At 36.3% G+C, this 20242-nt stretch overlaps 1 protein-coding gene across 4 annotated transcripts in view; it reads left to right on the top strand.

The window, feature by feature from the left end:
• LOC108700989 (regulatory-associated protein of mTOR) overlaps positions 1 to 20242 on the top strand; it is a 213262-nt gene that overhangs the window by 143727 nt on the left and 49293 nt on the right. For all 4 annotated transcript variants that reach the window (XM_018235081.2, XM_018235080.2, XM_018235083.2 and 1 more), the window contains exon 7: positions 2521 to 2580. In XM_018235081.2, coding sequence (XP_018090570.1) covers positions 2521 to 2580 — 60 coding nt within the window. The remainder of the gene's footprint in view (positions 1 to 2520; positions 2581 to 20242) is intronic.

Below are 20242 nucleotides of genomic sequence, written 5' to 3'. Positions count from 1 at the left end.
TATTTAACACCTAGGAATTGTTTGTTGGTGTTCAATGAAAGATTGATGTATTTCTTCCTTACAGTTATATCTGTTATGGTTTAAGTGCACTAACCATGTTCCATGGCCTTTCTTTGATTCACACTGACTGGACTCATTTGAATAGCACATTTTTATATGTGAAAATTCTCATCTTTGCCTATAAACAATTAAAAATTTGCCGCCTTGTCCAACTGCTTATTTGCTGCATGAACAGATATGTTGATCAATGTTGGTGTCAAGGGAGCTAATAATTAAGCTTGATACTGCCATATAACATGCTATGCAATGCAATTGTTCTCTTTGCTGGACCTATAGAATGGGTGCAAACCTGCTTAATGAGGTGGATTTTTAAAGATGGAATGGATGCAATGTACAAAGCTATTTGTGGTACCTATAATTAATGCAATGTCTCACCATTATATAAGAGAGCACGCTGTCACTGCAGAATTGTATTTACAGCATGACATGAAAAGCACAGCAGTAGATTAATTTGTGAATTAGTGGCAGCATAGTTTTCACTTGACGACACATTAGAGGTCAACAATTCTGCAAAATCAAATGGCAGTGTGCAAAGCGCTTTAATTTTTTTGCCCTTTGTTTGCACACTGCTTCAGAGGTCTTAAGTTACTTCTATTGTCTTTAGCATCCTCAAACTTTTAAAAAAAATCAAGAGAAGACGTGACTTTTAACCTGATGTCTTAAGTTCTGTTCAGCATGCTTCATTTCTTGTTCCGATAGTGGGCTGAAAAATACCTCATGGAGTGAGTCAGCTGTGACTTGTGTCAAGCCTGTCATTTAGTTAACCTAAATTGGCATCTTAAGCTTTCTATTACCTAATAATCTAATTACCAATTTCTATAACTAAAGGTTGTGCAGGTCCTTCATTAGATGTGTGTAAGGAGGAGCAGGCACAGTTCAATATACATACAGGGACAATATATAATTCCTTAAATAGGGTTTAAAAACATAAAGCATACTATTAGCACTGTATAATAAGATAGCAGCCTACAACAGGTTTTGGTTCAAAAATGTGTTCCTGCTGATCAGTTTGGTGTCTGTGCTTTCCCAAATAGTATTCAAATTGTGAAAACATTAAATACACTACAAGTTTCAAGCCTATTAAGTGTGAGAAAGGGTAAAGTGGCCATACATTTAAAGAATTGCCAAATGAGTGGATCTTTGACTAATATGCCCATCTATGTAGACTATACCGGGCTTTAATCTGATTGTTGACCTTATTACGGAATAATAGCCGTCTGAGGGAGGACCACATCAATGAGATAATACTGTCCCCAATCCATTAGGAAAAGCAATCCTGCCCAATTAACATCTGGATGATTTTCACCCAGATATTGGTTGGGTGGGCCAATGGAAGATCCCAATACATGGGCAGATAAACTGCCAAATCGCCTAATGGTCTTGAATTGACAGCTCAAATCTGCCCATGTTTAGGTCTGTAATATATTCAATGTGCAATAAACAGCATTTTTTTCCCTTATACTGCGAGTAACTGTTGGTTTTACCCTTCCCCCCCCCCCCAATTTTAATTTAGGTTAGCAAAATAAGAAAGGTAAGTACATGCAGGACAGTAGTAGTAGCCTACAGCTAGGAAAACCAACAGTGCTTGTTTTGGCTTGTGCAGCACAATTGTTCATCTGCCTGTAGATATATATAAGAAATACTTTGGCATGTAAATGAGGCCTGGGGAGACACGTAACATCAGATTGCATGGCACATATATATGAACGGATATCACTTATCTGTGTTTTTATTGGAGCCTATATATGTTGTGTGATTCTACTGCTTACATTATTTTTATGTAACATGGCTCATTCATTATGTAACATGACTCCGTCGTCCTGTGCCTTAGTAACCATAGCCGGTGCTTTTTTATAGCATAAATTTAGTTTTGTCTTTGTGTAAGCATAAAAGCAATTGATAAGAGAGACAGTTGGTGTTAACTGGATGCAGAACAATATCATTAAATTGCTCTAGGCTTAGAAAATTGATTGCCAGCTTGAGGGGTTCTACTGTACTCAGAACTACAACCACCACATGTTTACAAACTACTTCATTAAGAGACTGCTGGCTTTTCACTATTTAGTGTCTATTGTACACTCACACTTAGTTTGCTCAGACACATCCATTATTTGGTAAGCCACTCAATGTATGCCATGCACATAATTTCCCTTAAATTAAAAGAAAGATTTTTTTCACTTAATTTTTTATTTTGTAATTCATTTTCAATGACACATTAGCACCGCCTCCAGTCAAGCTGTGCCTAAGATGGTCAAAGTAACACATAGAAATACAGAAAAAAGAGCTTTTCTCAGAAAAAAGGCAGAAAATCATTATCCCCACATTTAGTCAGCTCAGTGACCCTTGAAACATTTACATTTACATACAAGAGAAGATTTATACATGAATAGATAATAAAACATTGTCTTTTGATGGTATAAATTATTATGAATAACTGCTGATAACATTCTCTTTCCACAGGTTTTGTATGCAGAAAAGTGTGAGATTGGTGCCTGGCGTTACTCTGGATCTTATAGAGAAGTAAGCAATAACTATACAGCATATTTCTGTTAACAAAGCCATTTTTACCAACTTGATTCTTACATACAGCATTTTTATTTGGTCTTCTTTGCATTTTACATTTTAATTTACAGATATCCAGTTAGCCTCAGTTGACTCCTGATTTGCTAAATTTTTGATAAAACTAAAATATGTGTCTGCAAGATAATGACTCACAAGGTAAACATTTTGAACACTTGTCACAGATCACTAACCATAGATAACGCGTCTTTGTTCAGATGAAAGTACATTGTTATCAGCAGTTCCTGAAGCAGCTCATTCAACCTTGAGGAATCATGAGTAAGACAATGAAATGCATGATCATAGCCAGAATTTTGACCTCTGAAATATTCTTACTGTGGTACTCAGATGATGAGACATCTAGTAAGACCAACATGTAGGGTCTTGATTAGTAACTTTTGGGACCACTGGGAAAATGTACTTCTCAAAACAACAACCTCAACACATTAGGTATGCTGTATTGTAGTCTCGGAAGCAGTGATCAAAGGTGGGCAAAAACAAATGGATTCACAGAATGTATTTATTCTTAGGATGTAGGACTCAAGCTTTTGCTAGTCTATAGGTATCATCCAGCAATGACTGGGGGTGGTAGCTTAGAAATCATACCATTTATTGAAGATTTATAACCCTGCTATATTTCACAACTGCCTATTTATATTAACTATAGTAGTTTTTTTGAAGCAAACAGATCAGTTTTTCTTGTGCAGGGCTACCATAAATTATATTTTAATTACTTTAAAGCACTTTCGTTTTTTGGAGTTACTGTTCTTTTAATAAATATGCCCCAATGTGTCTGCATTGTCCTTAAGGATGTAGAGTGTGATATTTTGAGACAGTTTGCAACCGTTTTTCATTTTTTTGTGGCATTTGAGTTATTTACTTTTTATTTGGTAGCTCTCCAGTTTGCAATTTCAGAAGTCTGGTTACCTTTGCAACTATTTGAATAATGGACTGGAATGTGAATAGGACAGGGTCTGAATCGAAAGATAAGCAGTAACAATTGGCAATAACATTACATTTGTAGCCTTACAGAACATTTGTTTTTAAATGGGGTCAGTGACCCTCCATTTGAAAGCTGGAAAGTGTCAAAAGAAAAAGGCAAATAATTTATAAACTATAAAAATAAAAAAATTAAGGTAAATTGAAAAGTTTCTTAGAATGAGCCGTTCAACAACATACTAAAAGGTGAACCCCTTTAATTGAGTCCCAAGACTGCTTATACTTTACAACTCTTAAAAGGTATCGGCATTTTAGTAGTTAAGGAGCCTGAGAACAGGCTCTTCTTGTATAGATTTCTGGGGATCTCCTGACTTCCCAAAACAACAAGGCAACAAAGAGAAGATAATTACTTTTTAGAGAAGTATCTTAAGGGACACAGCAGGTTCAGATGAATTACTGTTATCTATGAACATTTATACAGGGGCTTCTTGTAATTATTCAGACAGTACCACATACCAGTTATTAAAAAACTCATGAAATTCGGAGTCAATGCTTTTGTTCATTGTTTTATTGGAAACTTAATAAATATATGATGGTAAATTGTAAAAATTAACGTGAGAAGCCATAATTTTTGGGTTTGGGCGAGTACCAAACTGAAATGAACCCTAATTTGCTAATTCACATTAAAACTGAAAAAAAATTATCCATGGAGAAATAATTGACACATTGCAATGTAAGATGTGTGCTGGAGATGTGCAAGCAAATGGTGCTAAATGGAACAGAGAAGGTAGTCAGTTCTGGACAGATGAGTTAAGCTGCAGAGAAGCACTGAGTCTATCTGACCTCATCAACAGCACCTCTTATCTCTGTTGGTGAGTCCGAAGCAACTTTGGGTATCTGGAGTCGAAGTTGGAGTCGCCAAAAATGTACCGACTCTGACTCCTAATAACTAAATACAAGCACTGAAAATAAAAAAAATTCAATTCAAGAGCTTCTATGAAGGAGGATATGGCAGAAGCAATTCTGTTTCTAAGAACAATACTTTTATTTCATTTTGGATTGTATGTAACAGCTATTGTACAGCTATATGCTAGGTTCAATTAATATATATACGTACCGTATATACTTGAGTATAAGCCGAGTTTTTCAGCATCCAAAATGTGCTGAAAAAGTCGACCTCGGCTTATACGCGAGTCAGCATTGAGTAGCTGAGATTGCAGTCACTTTTAATCATTCCTATACCAACAGTTCGATTGGGGAGAGACTGCAATATCACACAGCGCCCTCTGTTGGTTATATGAAAGAATAACAGTGCGCCCTCTTTTGGTTATATGAAAGAATAACAGTGACTGCAAAATCACACAGCGCCATCTATTGGTTATATGAAAGAATAACAGTGACTGCAATATCACACAGCACCCTCTGTTGGTTATATGAAAAATAACAGTGCGCCCTCTGTTGGTTATATGAAAGAATAACAGTGACTGCAATATCACACAGCGCCATCTGTTGGTTATATGAAAGAATAACAGTGCGCCCTCTGTTGGTTATATGAAAGAATAACAGTGACTGCAATATCACACAGCGCCATCTGTTGGTTATATGAAAGAATAACAGTGCACCCTCTGTTGGTTATATGAAAGATTAACAGTGACTGCAATATCACACAGCGCCCTCTGTTGGTTATATGAGAAAATAACACTGACTGCAATATCACACAGCGCCCTCTGCACATGGTAGTGGGACAATGCACACAGTAATCCATTTGGCAATTCTCTGTCACCATCAACTTTGCTAAGAAGTCCGGTTGATCACTGGGGGGATCGCTTTGGCGGAATGTGCGCTGCTGGGAGACAGGGCTGTAGTTGTGTCTAGGCTTATACTCGAGTCAATAAGTTTTCCCAGTTTTCGTAGGTAAAACTAGTTACCTCGGCTTATACTCGGGTCGGCTTATACTCGAGTATATACGGTATGTTGTTTTACCAAAGGATGTTTATATTTTTAAACTTTGGCAGTGAGAAAATGCCTTGTATTTTGTGTACTTAACTTCTTTCAATCAATATGCAAAATACATAAATATATTAAAGGAACAGTACCACCAAAAAAGTCGTTTAAAGTAATATAAATATAATATACTGTTGGCATTCACTGGTAAAAGCTGTGTGTTTGCACAGGTTACATAACATATAACAGATAAAACACCATTGTATTGGACAGGGCTTATCCGTTTTGTGCTATGTAACTTGTGCCTTTTCTCTTTTTTCCAACTTGAATGGCAGAACCTATGGCTGCACAGCAGCTCATTTATATAAACGATAGTAGTCTTTCTGAAGCAAACACTCCGGTTTTACCAGTGCAAAGCAACAGTACATTATATTTTAATTACTATGATACTCCTTTAGTTTTTGGTTGAGTTGGAGGTACCATAAAGTAAGGAGTCGGAGTTGAAGGATTTATGTACCGACTTCACAGCTCTGCTTCCTAGACGCATTCTTCTTAATGACTTTTAACCCTTTCACTGGCAACCGATATGGTGCTTCTGGTACTTTTATTGTCAAACAGTTTTTAAATGTTTTGTGCTCTTTCACTAAAGGGGTATTTTCTGGGGTGGACTAAATCTCTTGCCATTTTTCAGGGGGTATCTCTATATTGAGATACTGCTCCCATTTAATCATATGTGGATGTTTATGGTGGTGTAATTAAGAATTTGTAGCAGTCTGATAAGACTCCTCTGGCTTTACCTCCAGTTTTGCTTAAGTATTCGATCTTGGTTTTTTGACGTAAGGTTTTATAGGTAGGTGAGACCTTGCTTAGAAAGTGTGTGAGTCTGAGGTAAGTGTAATAGTCTTTCCAACGAAGTTGGTATTTTTCTTGAAGCTCCGTGAATTGTCTGTAAGTATTTATCAAATACAAATCAGAAACTACCGTAATTCCTTTTGTACTCAGTCTTGTAAATCCAGATCTTGCACCATATATTTCACATTTAGCAGTGGCATGATTGAAATTTTCCCATTTTTGTTTAGAGAGTCCCACTGAGAAACGATGAATTTAGTTGTAGGTAGTAAATTTAAATTTTTTGGTCTGTTCTTGGCTGGCAAACATAACAATTGGGAAATGGTTATGTTGGGGAGGGTGCAGTTCTCTGTCTAACCATTTTTTATATTCTGGGGGACTATGCATTCTCACCACTTTCTCCATAAGAGAGGCTTTATTATATTGTGCAATCCCAATCCTCCGTTGCTCGAGGGTTATTGTAACACTTTAGCCAAGATTCTCAAGGTCTCTTACCCCCCCAGATAAACATATTCAATTGTGCTTGTAGTTTTTTAAGAAATCTCCTAGGGAGTTGTATTTGTATGGTTCTTAAATAGTACAGTATCCTTGGTAAAACATTCATTTTAGAAGCTATTATCTTACCTAACCATGATGTGTAGAGTGTTTTCCATTTCTGATAATCAGCTAGAAGTGTTTTCTGTAAAGGAACATAATTTAGTTTAAAAAATTGGTCGGGATCTTTGGGAAGCTTGATTCCTAAATATGTAAGAGAGTTTTCCATTCAAATATGAAGTTACTATGTAAGAGTGCAAGTTGTTGATCAGGGATGTTAACTGCTAGTGCTTGCGTTTTGCTTGAGTTGATTTTATACCATGAAGCCTGTTAAAAGTTGTTTAATTCCTTTAATAAGTTCGGAATGGCTATATGCGGATGAGTTAGCGACAAAATTATGTCGTCTGCAAAAAGACATTACTTGGGGGTCTATATTTGTAGGGATAACTGATATGTCTTGATTCAACCTAATTCTACATGCTAAGGGTTCCACAAAGAGTGCAAAAATCAGCGGGGAGATAGGGCATCCCTGCCTAGTACCGTTACTAATGGGGAAGGCGTCTGACAGGATCCCAGATGCGCCGACTTTAGCAGTAGGGGTGGTGTATAACATTGAAATTGCCTTTAGGAATGTTGGATCTAAGTTGAATTTACATAATGTAGTTTGCATGTAACCCCAGTGAATCCTGTCAAACGCCTTCTCCGCATCCAAGGATAATAAAACTGTTAGGTGTTTATTTTGCTTTATAATGTATAAAAGATTATGAAGTTTCCTAGTATTGTCAACTGCTTCGCGTCCCAACACAAAGCCACCTGATCGGTGTTAATGAGGGAGGGCAATATCTTGTTAAGTCGCAATGCTAGTATTTTGGAATAAAGCTTTAAAATCAGAGTTAAGCAGTAATATGGGTCTATAATTCTTGCAAAGAACCGTGATTTTCCAGGTTTGGGGATTGTTGAAATGTGTGCCTGCAGAAATTCAGTATTAATTTGGCCAGTGTCAATTATGTTCCTGAAAAGTGTTACTAAGTGTGGGGCAAGTAATTCTTTGTATATCCTATAATAAGCATTTGTGAAGCCATCCGGACCCGGTGCCTTTCCCAGCTTTAAGATCTTAATTGCTTGGGATACTTCTGAGATGGTAATTGGGGCATTTAGCTCTTCTTTTTGCTCTTGTGTGGGTTGCGGTAATTTACAAGAATTTAAGTATTTTACTATATGGTTTTGTGTCGGTTTTACTTCTGTTTTGTTTGTGGATAACTTATATAGGGAGGTATAATACAATGCAAGGTGGTCTGCTAATTTTTAGGGTCACTGATCTTAACATTACGGTCCATTAAGTACCCTATTCTGGATTGGGCTTGTCTTGCTCTGAGTTGGGTAGCTAGGAGTCTAGTCGCTTTATTACTTTATAGTTTTTTAATTATTTGCCTTCTTGTTCTTATGACCCTTTCCAAATTTCAAATGGATGCTTTCAAAAATTGAACCAAAATTAATTTAGTGCCCATCTTTACTAAATTGTTGGTTCCCCTCATTTGTTTTTAAATAGTTGCAAGTATTTACAGAATCGTAAGAACTGATGTCAGTGTTAACTCTAGTGCGTTGCTAGGATTCAATTAAGTTTCTGCTATTTTATACATCTTGGGAATTTTTTGCCATTGCAAAAGAAACACTAATGAATAATTAGTAAGGAATCATTCTTCTCCAGTTAGACTGCTTAAAGGGGACCCGTCACCCAAAAATTTTTTTCAAAATCCTATTTTATCACATTAGTCAAGCAAAATGAACTTTAATTACACTATATAAATTATTTGAATCTTGCTTCCTTCAGTCTGGGATTTCAAAATTATAACAAGCAGGCAGCAGCCATTTTGTGGACACTGTTATTAAGACAAGCCTTGTATCATCTCAGAATCTTGTTTGTGCACCAGAATGGGGGACCTGATGTTCATCCCCGTGCCCTGGCTACACAATTAAATGGTTAAGAGAATTGGGGAAATGTGTGGAGAGCAGTGACATCTAGGAAGTGCTGAATGGAAAGTGAAAGTAATCGTCTGCCCCGCCTCTATGCCACTGGCATAGAGGAGTGGCAGACAATATTTGATTGACAGCTGAGATGTTTAAATGAGCTTACAACAGCTATGAATGCTTTAATAAAAAATAGAAATTGGATTTCATGTTTAATTTGAAAAGCACTTTTATTATACAGATTTTTGTGTCTGGGTGACAGGTCCACTTTAATAGACACTGATCATGTTTTGTTAAACTGATATTACATCATAAACCACTAGATCATGTCATCCCTCTGTTCTACTACTAAACTATCTGTCCTGTTCCATCAATACTTTATTTTTATATTTTTTTCTACTAAGATTCATTAATGAGTTCTTTGTGACTCAGGGTCAGAGCAGCATTATCTTCATATGACCTTGTTACTTACTCTTTCTATAGCTGGAGCTCTGGGGAAAAAAGAAATTGTGTCAGATGTACCTTTGTAAACTCAGAGTTCCCAATACACAATTAAGAATCCCTGGAAACGGCTAAAAAAAAGCATATCAGAAAATGTAGTAGGAAAGAAGCATACGTAGCTTTGATTCCAGGAACTGCCAACTATGCTTTCACTTGCTGCACTAGTTAACAGCACAGCCAAAGCATGGCAATATTAACAACACCTTTGGTCGCTAGTATGATTTGGTCTGTATCCTAAACTTTGTGTCTTTGGCCTCTAGCATAGCAGGCAGCGTTTCTGAAAGAAGCACACGTTTTACTAGTACAGGGAAACAGTATGTCATATTTTAATTATTTTAAAACAATTTAATTTTTTTGGGTAACTGTTTTTTAAACCTCCCCTAATATTTTAGTTCTCTTTATTATAAAGTAAAAAGGATTCACAGTTTTGTTTTTCCTATACGTTGACCTCCTGAGATTGTTTAAGTCTCTCCCTTTCTTTTCCCAACAGCAGTTTCTGCTATAATATAAATCTTTGGGGGAGGGTTGCCATTGCAAAAGATAATGCTAATGAACAGATTATATGAATAGAAAATAAATTGTTTTAATAAAGTGATAGCTGTATATATCCAGAATGCTTGGGCCTGAGGTTTTCAGGATCAGGGGTCTTTCTCCAATTTGGATCTTCACACCTTACATCTACTAAAAAAATAATTTAACATAAATTAAACCCAATAGGATTTTTTGCCTCCAATAAGGATTACAGTTCGATCCATACATTTATGGACACATTTTTTTTTTTAATTTTGGTTATGTACATTGCCACAATAAATTTTAAATGAAGAAACTCAGATGCAGTTGAACTGCAGACTTTCAGCTTTAATTCAGTTTGTTGAACAAAAAGATAGCATAAAAATGCGAGGAACTAAAATCACATCATTTCAGGGGCTCAAAATTAATTGGACAAATTAAAAAACTGAAAATAAAATGTTCATTTCTAATACTTGGTTGAAAACCCTTTGCTGGCAATGATAGCCTGAAGTCTTGATCTCGTGGACATCGCCAGAATCTGGGTTTCCTCCTTTTTAATGCTCTTCCAGGCCTTTACTGCAGCGGATTTGGGTTGCTGTTTGTTTGTGGGATTTTCTGTCCGAAGTTTAGTCTTGAAATGCATGCTCAATTTAGTTCAGATCCGGTGACTGACTTGACTATTCAAGAATATTGCACTTCTTTGCTTTAATAAACTCCTGGGTTGCTTTGGCTGTATGTTTTGGGTTATTGTCTGACTGTATTATGAAATGCCTCCCAAGCAATTTGACTGCATTTAGCTGGATTTGAGCAGACAGTATGTCTCTGAACTCCTCCAAATTAATTTAGCTGCTTCTGTCCTGTGGCACATCATTCATAAACATCCCCTGTCCCAGTGCCACTGGCAGCCATGCATGCCCAAGCCATCACACTGCCTCTGCCATATTTTATAGATGATGTGGTATGATTTGGATCATGAGCTGTTCCACGCCTTCTCCATACTTTTTTCTTGCCATCATTTTGGTAGAGGTTGATCTTGGTTTCATCTGTCCAAAGAATGTTTTTCCAGAACTGTGCTGGCTTTTTTTAGATGGTTTTATTTAGTTATTTTTTAGCAAAGTCCAATCTAGCCTTTCCATTCTTGATGCTTGTGAGTGGCTAGCACCTTGCAGTGCACCCTCTGTATTTACTTTGATGCAGTCTTCTCTTTATGGTAGACTTGGATATCGATACACCTACCTCCTGGAGGCTGTTGTGAAGGGGTTTCACTTCACCATGGAAATTATTCTGCGATCATCCACCACTGTTGTCTTGGATGTCAAGGGCTTTTTGCGTTGCTGAATTCACCAGTGCTTTCTTTCTTCCTCAGGATGTACCAAACTGTAGAATTTGCCACTCCTAATATTGTAGGGTGACTTGTTTAACCTGCATGGAGAGCTCCTTTGACTGTATGTGGTCTGTTCACAGCAAAATCTTCCACATACATGCACCCCCCTCAAATCAACTCAGGCCTTTTATCTGCTTCATTGATAATGACATAACAAAGGAATTGACCACACCTGCTCATGAAATATTCTTTGAGTCAATTGTCCAATTGCTTTTGAGCCCCTGAAATGAAGTGATTGTGTTAAAAAAAGACTTCCTCACATTTTTTTTAATGCAATCTTTTTGTTCAACCCACTGAATTAAAGCTGAAAGTCTGCAGTTCAACTGCATCTCAGTTGTTTCATTTAAAATTCATTGTGGTAATGTACAGAACCAAAATTAACAAAAATTTGTCCCTGTCCAAATATTTACGGAACTAACTGTAATTATAATATATCTGGGATAAAGCACAATGTACTATTTTTTTTATTACAGAGAAAAATTAGATAATTTATGAAAAATAGAATTTAAAAAGCTAACTGATCCCATATCCATATTATCAAATTAAGTAGTTCCATTTTATCAATTTTCAATTATTTTTATTTTATATGATACTAATAATGTTTATGTTTCATTCTTCTCCAGTTAAACTACCAAAAGGTCATGTTGAATACTGACATTACATCTCACCCATTAGATCATTTTTATAATGAAGTGTACAGATAAGATGGGGTGGTACTAGAAAAACAGTTAGGGATATGAATGCACTTTTCATTTTTATGATGTTCTCTATTTAGTACAAAGATTAACAAAAATCACAGATATTACTTGAAAAAATAGGCAAAAAAAATATTCAACACACATTTCTCCTTCCAAATGTAGTTGGCTCCAGTAAGGCACCCATAGCGAGTGCTATTTATAAAAAGTTTAGTATTTACTCAAGGAAGCAGTTTTGACTGGTTTGTTCCCTAGTTAGGCTGCTGACAAAAGCCTCCTGATGGACCTGTAGCAAAGAATATTAGCTACTTTTTTTTTTGCTAAACACTGGGTTGTCCATTCAAATAAGTCAGTTTTGAATATCATTGTTTGTAGTAATTGAGGAAAGGGAACATTGGGAAAAGTGGTACTGTTTTTAGTCCTAATAAGCTCCTTCACCCTTTCTCTTTTTTGACTCGTGTTTAATCAGGATTTTTGGTTTTGAATTTAGGCAATTACAGTAAACCAAACTAATGCATTCTACATAGTTAATTAGGCTGAAAAAATATGTGTTAATCTTCAGCCTTTTAAGTTATAACCTGTCTAACTGCTAGTTGATATAGAAAAAGGCAAAAACCCAATTTGAAGCCTCTCCAGTTTGCCTGAGAAGGGGAAAAAATCCTTCCTGACTCCCAAGATGGCAATCGGACCAGTCCCTGGAGCAACTTGTACGATGAGCCAACTTCAATTACCCTGTATTGTCTCATTCACTGATACAGGGAGAGAATTCCACATTGTCACAGCTCTGACTGTATTAAACCCCTTCAAAATAGTTAGACCTCCTTTAAACCTCCTTTCTGCTAATCGGAATGGATGCCCACGTGTCACCTGGAAGGACCTACTGGTAAATAAAGAGAGAGAGATTATTATATACCCCCTTATAATACACATGAATATCCTGTAAATTATATCCTTCTAAACGGTGGTGTCATCAGTTATAAACGGTGAATAATGATGTAATTTTTGTCACATGACTCACTAAAACTTGTGTATTATAATAAATAAGGTACCTTGGTGGAAAATATGAGGATATTAGAAATAACTTTATAGTTCCATGACCTGTATAAAAGAACTCGGCCTTCGGTCTTGTGCTTTTTTATATGGTCATGGAATGACTTAAAGATAACTTAAAGGTGAACCACTTATTATAGATACCTGAAATACCTGAACTATTACTTTTTGGATCTGCTCAAATCAGCAACTTTCTGTAGCTGCACTGACAGGCACATGTTTTTGAGTGTGGCTACAAGGAGCAGAGTTTGGCTTAAAAAAATGCAAAGCAGGCATTTCTAGGCTGATCTCCGCTCAGTGTAGTCAAACTCAGGCCCAAACTGTGCCTGTCATTGATGATTTATAGGGACCCCTGTCCTTTTTTTTTTCCAAGGGTTTTTTGAAATTTACATGTGAGTTAGTAAAATCATTCTCTTTATTATGCTTCACAATTTTTGGAAATCAGATGTTTTAATCCACTAATGAAAAATAAATGAAACGTGGGATTTAATGGACCAGTAAATACCAGAAATTTAACATATTTTATTTACATTTAATGTTTATTTAATGGTTGACTACTCCAAGCAGTCAAACATAATTTGAAGAATTCAGACAGTGGAGCACAGTTGCAGGTAGAACAATGAAAACAAACATCTGATTAATTGGCATGTGTTACTGCCCAGGAATACATCTACCCAGTGTTTATTAATGACTCCCATAATGAATGTGTCAATTCATAATTTTTTTTTATAGATTTATGCTGGGATTTTTTCTGCATTCCACAGTCTGTTCTTTAATAAATCTGTGCCTACATTTAATTACATAAGAAAACATACAATTTTTAAATAGGGATTTCAACATTTCAAAGCAATGGCACGGAGTTAAATCATCAGTTCCTAAATTTTTACTTAGGTTTTATAGCTGGTGCTAGACAAATGTCTCTAAAGCAAAAACCTTTTAAAATATAATTGATATTGTATGGTTAGTAGGAAGTGATGTTGGTAGATGGAGCATGGTGAAGGTGAGAAGTTAATCTTGTATTTGAAAGTTTAAATTTGAAGTAGTTATTTTACAGTGAAGATGAAACAGCAGCGGGAGAGCTGCTATCATGCAAAACAGCAAAATAGTTCTAGAATATTTGCATATCGATGCAAGATATGGGATTTTATCACTTTCTCAGCAAAAGATAAATGGACCTCTGAGAGTAACCTCAGTCCACCAGCTAATCCTGGGAACTGAGAAAAAAAGAGGTTATGGGGAAAGATTCAAACAGGTATGAAGATCCACGACAATACGGTATTCTTTTTGGCAAACAGCGCAATGGCCATCATTGCTGGCCTTATCTAATCTGTTCATAATGATGCAATTAAGTCAGTGTTACTGGGGTTACTGTATTCTTTAGGCTTCTGTGTATTAATTTTTTTTTTAAAGGCCAATTCATGTCAAGTTTGTGTTGAACTAGCCCACCAGGTTTCCATGAAAACTCCTGGTGGGCCCCCTTGCTCACTAATTATTTGCCTTGTATGGTCATACCATTGACATTCCCCATTTCTATTTGAGAACAAAGAGAAGAAATGTGAGATGGGTAAATTTATAATATGTAAGAAGAAGCAATTAAGAGAATAAATGTAGTCAGTGTAGTAAGAACACATTTTGCAGAGTGGGCCTGCAGTCAAAGATTTTCTGGTGGTTCCCTGGCACACCAATACAACATTGTAAACAGATAATCACTGTATGCTTTGTTGCTTATGTACAAAAGGGCAAACAGTATGTCTGCTATTTTATGTTGTGTAAATATATGTGTTTTAAGACCCACTACTACTCTATTCTCTCTGAATATACTTTTCCTGTTTAAAATGGCATTTCATAATTTCCAATGTAAAAATCTGAGTAAAAAAATATAACATGATGTTTTTATTATGATCTCTTTAGTTGTTTATACATGTATGGTTATGTATAGAATATCAAAATGAAGTGGGATAATCCTAAATTTATGTGCACTACTAGGTAATGCCTGGGCAGAATTCAAGTATTGATTGATTCTGGGTAAATATAGCTCAATTCATCAGACCCTGAGAAATGTATGGGAAACAATCAACAGGTTTTACATCTATTTATTGACCGCATTAATAGGTTTGGGGGGGGGATTTTTTATTTTATACTCGTGCACAAACTGCCTCATATTCTTTCTTGGCTTTATCTTTCTAAGGATGCACTCAGTTCTTGTTATATTGTTGTATCATTCGACCTCTGCAATTGTGACTGTCACTTACAGCAGTCAGATAGGAAGCAGATATTTTTGACCCCCATGAGAAGCAAGACACACATAGCCTTCTTTTTCATGAAACCATCTTATTGTACTGCTGTTTTGTCCACTTGTGCTGTGGAAAAGGAGCAGGTGGTGCAGTGATATTTAATAGATCTTCCATAGATATGAACTTTGATCTAAATGAAAGACTGTTCATTTTTCCAGCATTGAAGCATACTTTGGTCCATAAATATTTGGTCAGAAAACTTTTTTTCTAATTTTGGTTTGGTAAATTACCACAATGAATTTTAAATGAAATAACTCAGATGCAGTTGAACTGCAGACTTTCAGCTTTATTTCAGTGGGTTGAACAAAAAGATTGCACAAACATGTGAGGAACTAAAGACTTTTTTTATCACAATCACTTTTTCAGGGGCTCAAAAGTAATTGGACAATTGACTAAAAGGCTATTTCACGGGCAGGTGTGGGCAATTCCTTTGTTATGTCAATATCAATGAAGCAGATAAAAGCCCTGGAGTTGAGGGAGGGGGGGGGTGCTTGTATGTGGAACATCTTGCTGTGAACAGACATGTGGTCAAAGGAGCTCTATATGCAGGTGAAACAAGCCATCATTAATCTGCAAATACAGAAAAAAATCCATCTGAGAAATTGCAAAATCTACAATTTGGTACATCTGGAGAAAGAAAGAAAGCACTGGTGAACTCAGCAACGCAAAAAAAGATCTGGACGTCCACGTAAGACAACAGTGGTGGATGATCTCAGAATCATTTCCATGGTGAAGAGAAACTGCTTCACAACAGCCAAACAAGTGTACACCACTATCCAGGAGGTAGGTGTATCAATATCCAAGTCTACCATTAAGAGAAGACTGCATGAAAGTATATACAGAGGGTGCACTGCAAGGTGCAAACCACTCATAAGTATCAAGAATAGAAAGGCTAGATTGGACTTTGCTAAAAAAAAACAAAAAAAACATCTAAAAAAGCCAGCAAAGTTCTGGAAAAACAGATGAAATTAACCTTTACCAGGATCATGGAGAAGCCGTGGAACAGCTCATGATCCAAAGCATATCACATCATCTGTAAAATGACAGAGGCAGTGTGATGGCTTGGGCGTGCATGGCTGCCAGTGGCACTGGGACACGAGTTTATCCATGATATGACACAGGACAGAAGCAGCCAAATGAATTCTGAGGGTGTTCAGAGACACTGTCTGCTCAAATCCAGCTAAATGCAATCAAATTGTTTGGGAGGCATTTCATAATACAGATGGACAATGACCTAAAATATACAGCCAAAGCAACCCAGGAGTTTATTGAAGCAAAGAAGTGAAATATTCTTGAATGGCCAAGTCAGTCACCTGATCTGAACCCAATTGAGCATGCATTTCAGCAACTGAAAGCCGCTGCAGTAAATGCCTGGCAGAGCATTAAAAAGGAGGAAACACTGATTCTGGTAATGTCCATGAGTTTAAGACTTCAGGCTATCATTGCCAGCAAAGGGTTTTCAACCAAGTATTAGAAATGAACATTTTATTTTCATTTTTTTTAATTTGTCCAATTACTTTTGAGCAACTGAAATGAAGTGATTGTATTAAAAAAAGGCTTTAGTTCCTCGCATTTACTTTTTGTTCAACCCACTAAATTAAAGCTGAAAGTCTGCAGTGCAACTGTATCTGAGTTGTTTCATTTAAAATTCATTGTGTTAATATACAGAACCAAAATCATAAAAATAAGTTGTCTGTCCAAGTATTTATGGACCTAACTGTATGTGTTTTTTACCAGTATTGAGGTACATTTTTTGTACCAGGGCCCGCCCCCCTCTAGTTACAGCACTGTGCAGGGGAGTATTTCTTATACAGTTAAACAATAAATCTAAATCAAATAAAAGATCTGAATACTGAAAGAGTATGTCATATATGTTTATTATTAATATTAAGGATACTTGCAATTTCTGGTTATGTAGTGCTACCACCTCCCTTAACTGTCACACATGACCCACATATTCGAGAATGCTGTGTTAATTTTTTCCTCATTTATCCAATTTGGCAGACACTTTGCTGGATTTAAATGACTTCAGTACCAGGAAGAGGAGCAAATATATCTTGTCTGCAACACCCTTTGTAAAAGACCCATACCTATAGGTTGTAGGGTGGCATGTTGTATTTGTAACAACAACGTGCTTTTTAAGCCAGCACATTAGACGTAAAAGCCTGTAACTAAAGAAATGTAATAAAGTTTAAAAAAAAAGGAAAAGAAGTACACCTCCCCACCAATTAATGATTTTTTTTTGTATCCCTCTTTGGTGGTGGGAGGCCTCATCTGCTGTAAGGGCTGAACTCCACCGGTGTCTTTCGCAGGATTGTCTTACAACTTTCTGCTATTACATCCGACAGTCGTGTCAGACGGAATGTAGTTTTTACCTTCTACTTTTCATTTAGTCCCATTATAATTTGACACCTACGAGTGCATCCGACTTGTCTTCTGCTTTTTGTCGCCGCGAGTCAATTAGCCCTTAAGGGTGAAACTACACAGAAGATTTTGATCAGATTTTATGGGTCAAATTTAATCTGATCTTGCCACGCAACACGCAACAGCTACGAAATCTGATTCCCCTATAGCTAGAATGTAAATTTGGATCATATGTAAAGTTGGATGGTGTAATGTTTATGCATCTACATCCGTCATTCAATGTATTTTAATGGGGGGGAAAAAGTCAGACACCTTCAGATTTTATCTCGTCTGATGAAGACACAGCATGCAGTGTGTCGGTTCAGATGCACACCACCTGTGACCTTTTGGGTTGTAGTGGAAGAGATTTCTCTCATTTTGTAAAAAAGACTTGAATACAGATCATGGTTTGCTAAGCCATATACAGTATTATACTGAAATGTTCATACCTACACCTATGTGATCTGATAAATATTTAAAAAAAATTTTTTTTTATTTTTTAAATAGAACTGTCTGCTTTAATTGGAAATACCCCAATACGATATGTGGCATTTTCACTGCTTGTGTGCCAGAAATATCAATGAACTCACTTCTTTATGTGACCAGATTAATGCAGCCAGGACGTGCTATTCACAAGTGTAACTGCCTTGAAAACTAGCAACACAGTTTGTTTTCCCATTAGACAGTGAATGTGACAAGGAAATTACCCATAGCCACCTTTCACCTCTTCATGTTGAAGAATAGCTCAGAGCCAGTTTTTCCCTCTGGACTAGAGAAAGTGTGCACACACAAGCTGTTACGCTACGGCATGAAGCAAAGCAGCCAGGCTTGTAATGCCCTTACATTGCTCTCACAGATCTTGCCATTAATTAAATTTGCTCCTTTGATGCAAATAAATACCATGATGACATTGATAACAGCAAATGGTTCTTACACATTCTAATACTCGAGGCAGGCTCACTGCTGCATTTTAGTTAGGTCAGGTACAATAAATGTGAATTTTTATAAAGCTGCAGATGCTGCCTGCTGTTCCTCCACCTACACACTACAATTTGAAGGCTGTTGGCTGGTTTGTGAAGAGGACTGCAGTAATAAGAATGCTAATGAGGCTAACTGGGTCAATATATGTATTAGGCTAGTCTGGTTAGTCCAGAAAACATTAAAGGAAAACTATACCCCCAAAATGAATACTAAAGGAACAGATAGTTTATATCAAATTGAATGACATATTAAAGAATCTTACCAAACTGGAATATATATTTACATAAATATTGCCCTTTTACATCTCTTGCCTTGAACCACCATTTCGTGACACTATCTGTGCTGCCTCAGAGATCACCTGACCAGAAATACTACAACACTAAGTGAGAAGTGAGGAAGCAAAAGGCAGAACTCTGTCTGTTAATTGGCTCATGTGACCTAACATGTATGGTTTGTTGGTATGTTTGTGAGTACAGTGAATCTTACGATCTCAGGGGGCGGCCCTTATTTTTTAAAATGGCAATTTTCTATTTATGATTACCCAATGGCACATACTACTAAAAAAGTATATTATTATGATAATGGTTCATTTACATGAAGCAGGGTTTTACACATGAGCTGTTTTACTCAGTATCTTTTAATAGAGACCTACATTGTTTGGGGGGTATAGTTTTCCTTTAATGGTGAGTGGAATAACCTGAAAGATACAGTATTATTTATTATATTATGGAAAAACAGGCCATGTATAACCTCGACAGAAAAGAGAATTGAAAGTGGGTTGCTGTGAGGCATTGAATTCAAGGGGCCATTCTTATACAGTATGGGATCTGTTATCCAGAATGGTCGGGACCTGGTGTTTTCCGGGTAATAGATCTTTCCGTTATTTGGATCTTCAATCCTTAAATCTACTGTATTATTACAGAGAATAAGGAAATCATTTAAAAATAATTGGATTATTTGGATAAAATGGAGTCTATGGGAGATGGTCATTCCGTAATTCAGAGCTTTCTGGATAACAGGTTTCCAAAAATTGGAACCCATACCTGTACTGAATAACAGGCTCACATTTGGACAGTTGTTTTGCCTTTTTCAAAACTGACAATACAGGTGCAGGTTGGAGCCATTTAACATTATCACAGGGATGTTAAGCTTAGTTTGTTGGTCAGCCATCCAAATAACAACAATACCATTATATTTAAGCAGGACAACATCAGTAACCATCCAGAATATTCAAAAAAATATATCTGTATTAGTAAACATTATAGCTAAAGGTCAGCTAAGAATTGAAAGTGAGAAAATTTGTTTTTTGTTTTTTTTTGTTTTGTTTAAAGCGCATCTAGTGGTTCAGCATGCATTTTTTTGAACCATTTAATTTAGTAATTAAAGTGGTTATTCACCTTTAAATTAACTTTTAATATGTTATATAATGGCACATTCTAGGAAACTTTTCAATTGAGCCTTCTTTTTCTCTTTTGTATAGTATTTTAATTATTTGCCTTCTAGCTTTCAAATGGGGTCACTGACCCCATGTAAAAATAAATGCTCTGTAATGCTATAAATTAATAGTTATT

The sequence above is a fragment of the Xenopus laevis genome, chromosome 9_10L (assembly GCF_017654675.1).
Source record: "Xenopus laevis strain J_2021 chromosome 9_10L, Xenopus_laevis_v10.1, whole genome shotgun sequence".
In the NCBI taxonomy this organism is placed as follows: Eukaryota; Metazoa; Chordata; class Amphibia; order Anura; family Pipidae; genus Xenopus; species Xenopus laevis.
This window is presented reverse-complemented; position numbering and strand designations above follow the sequence as displayed.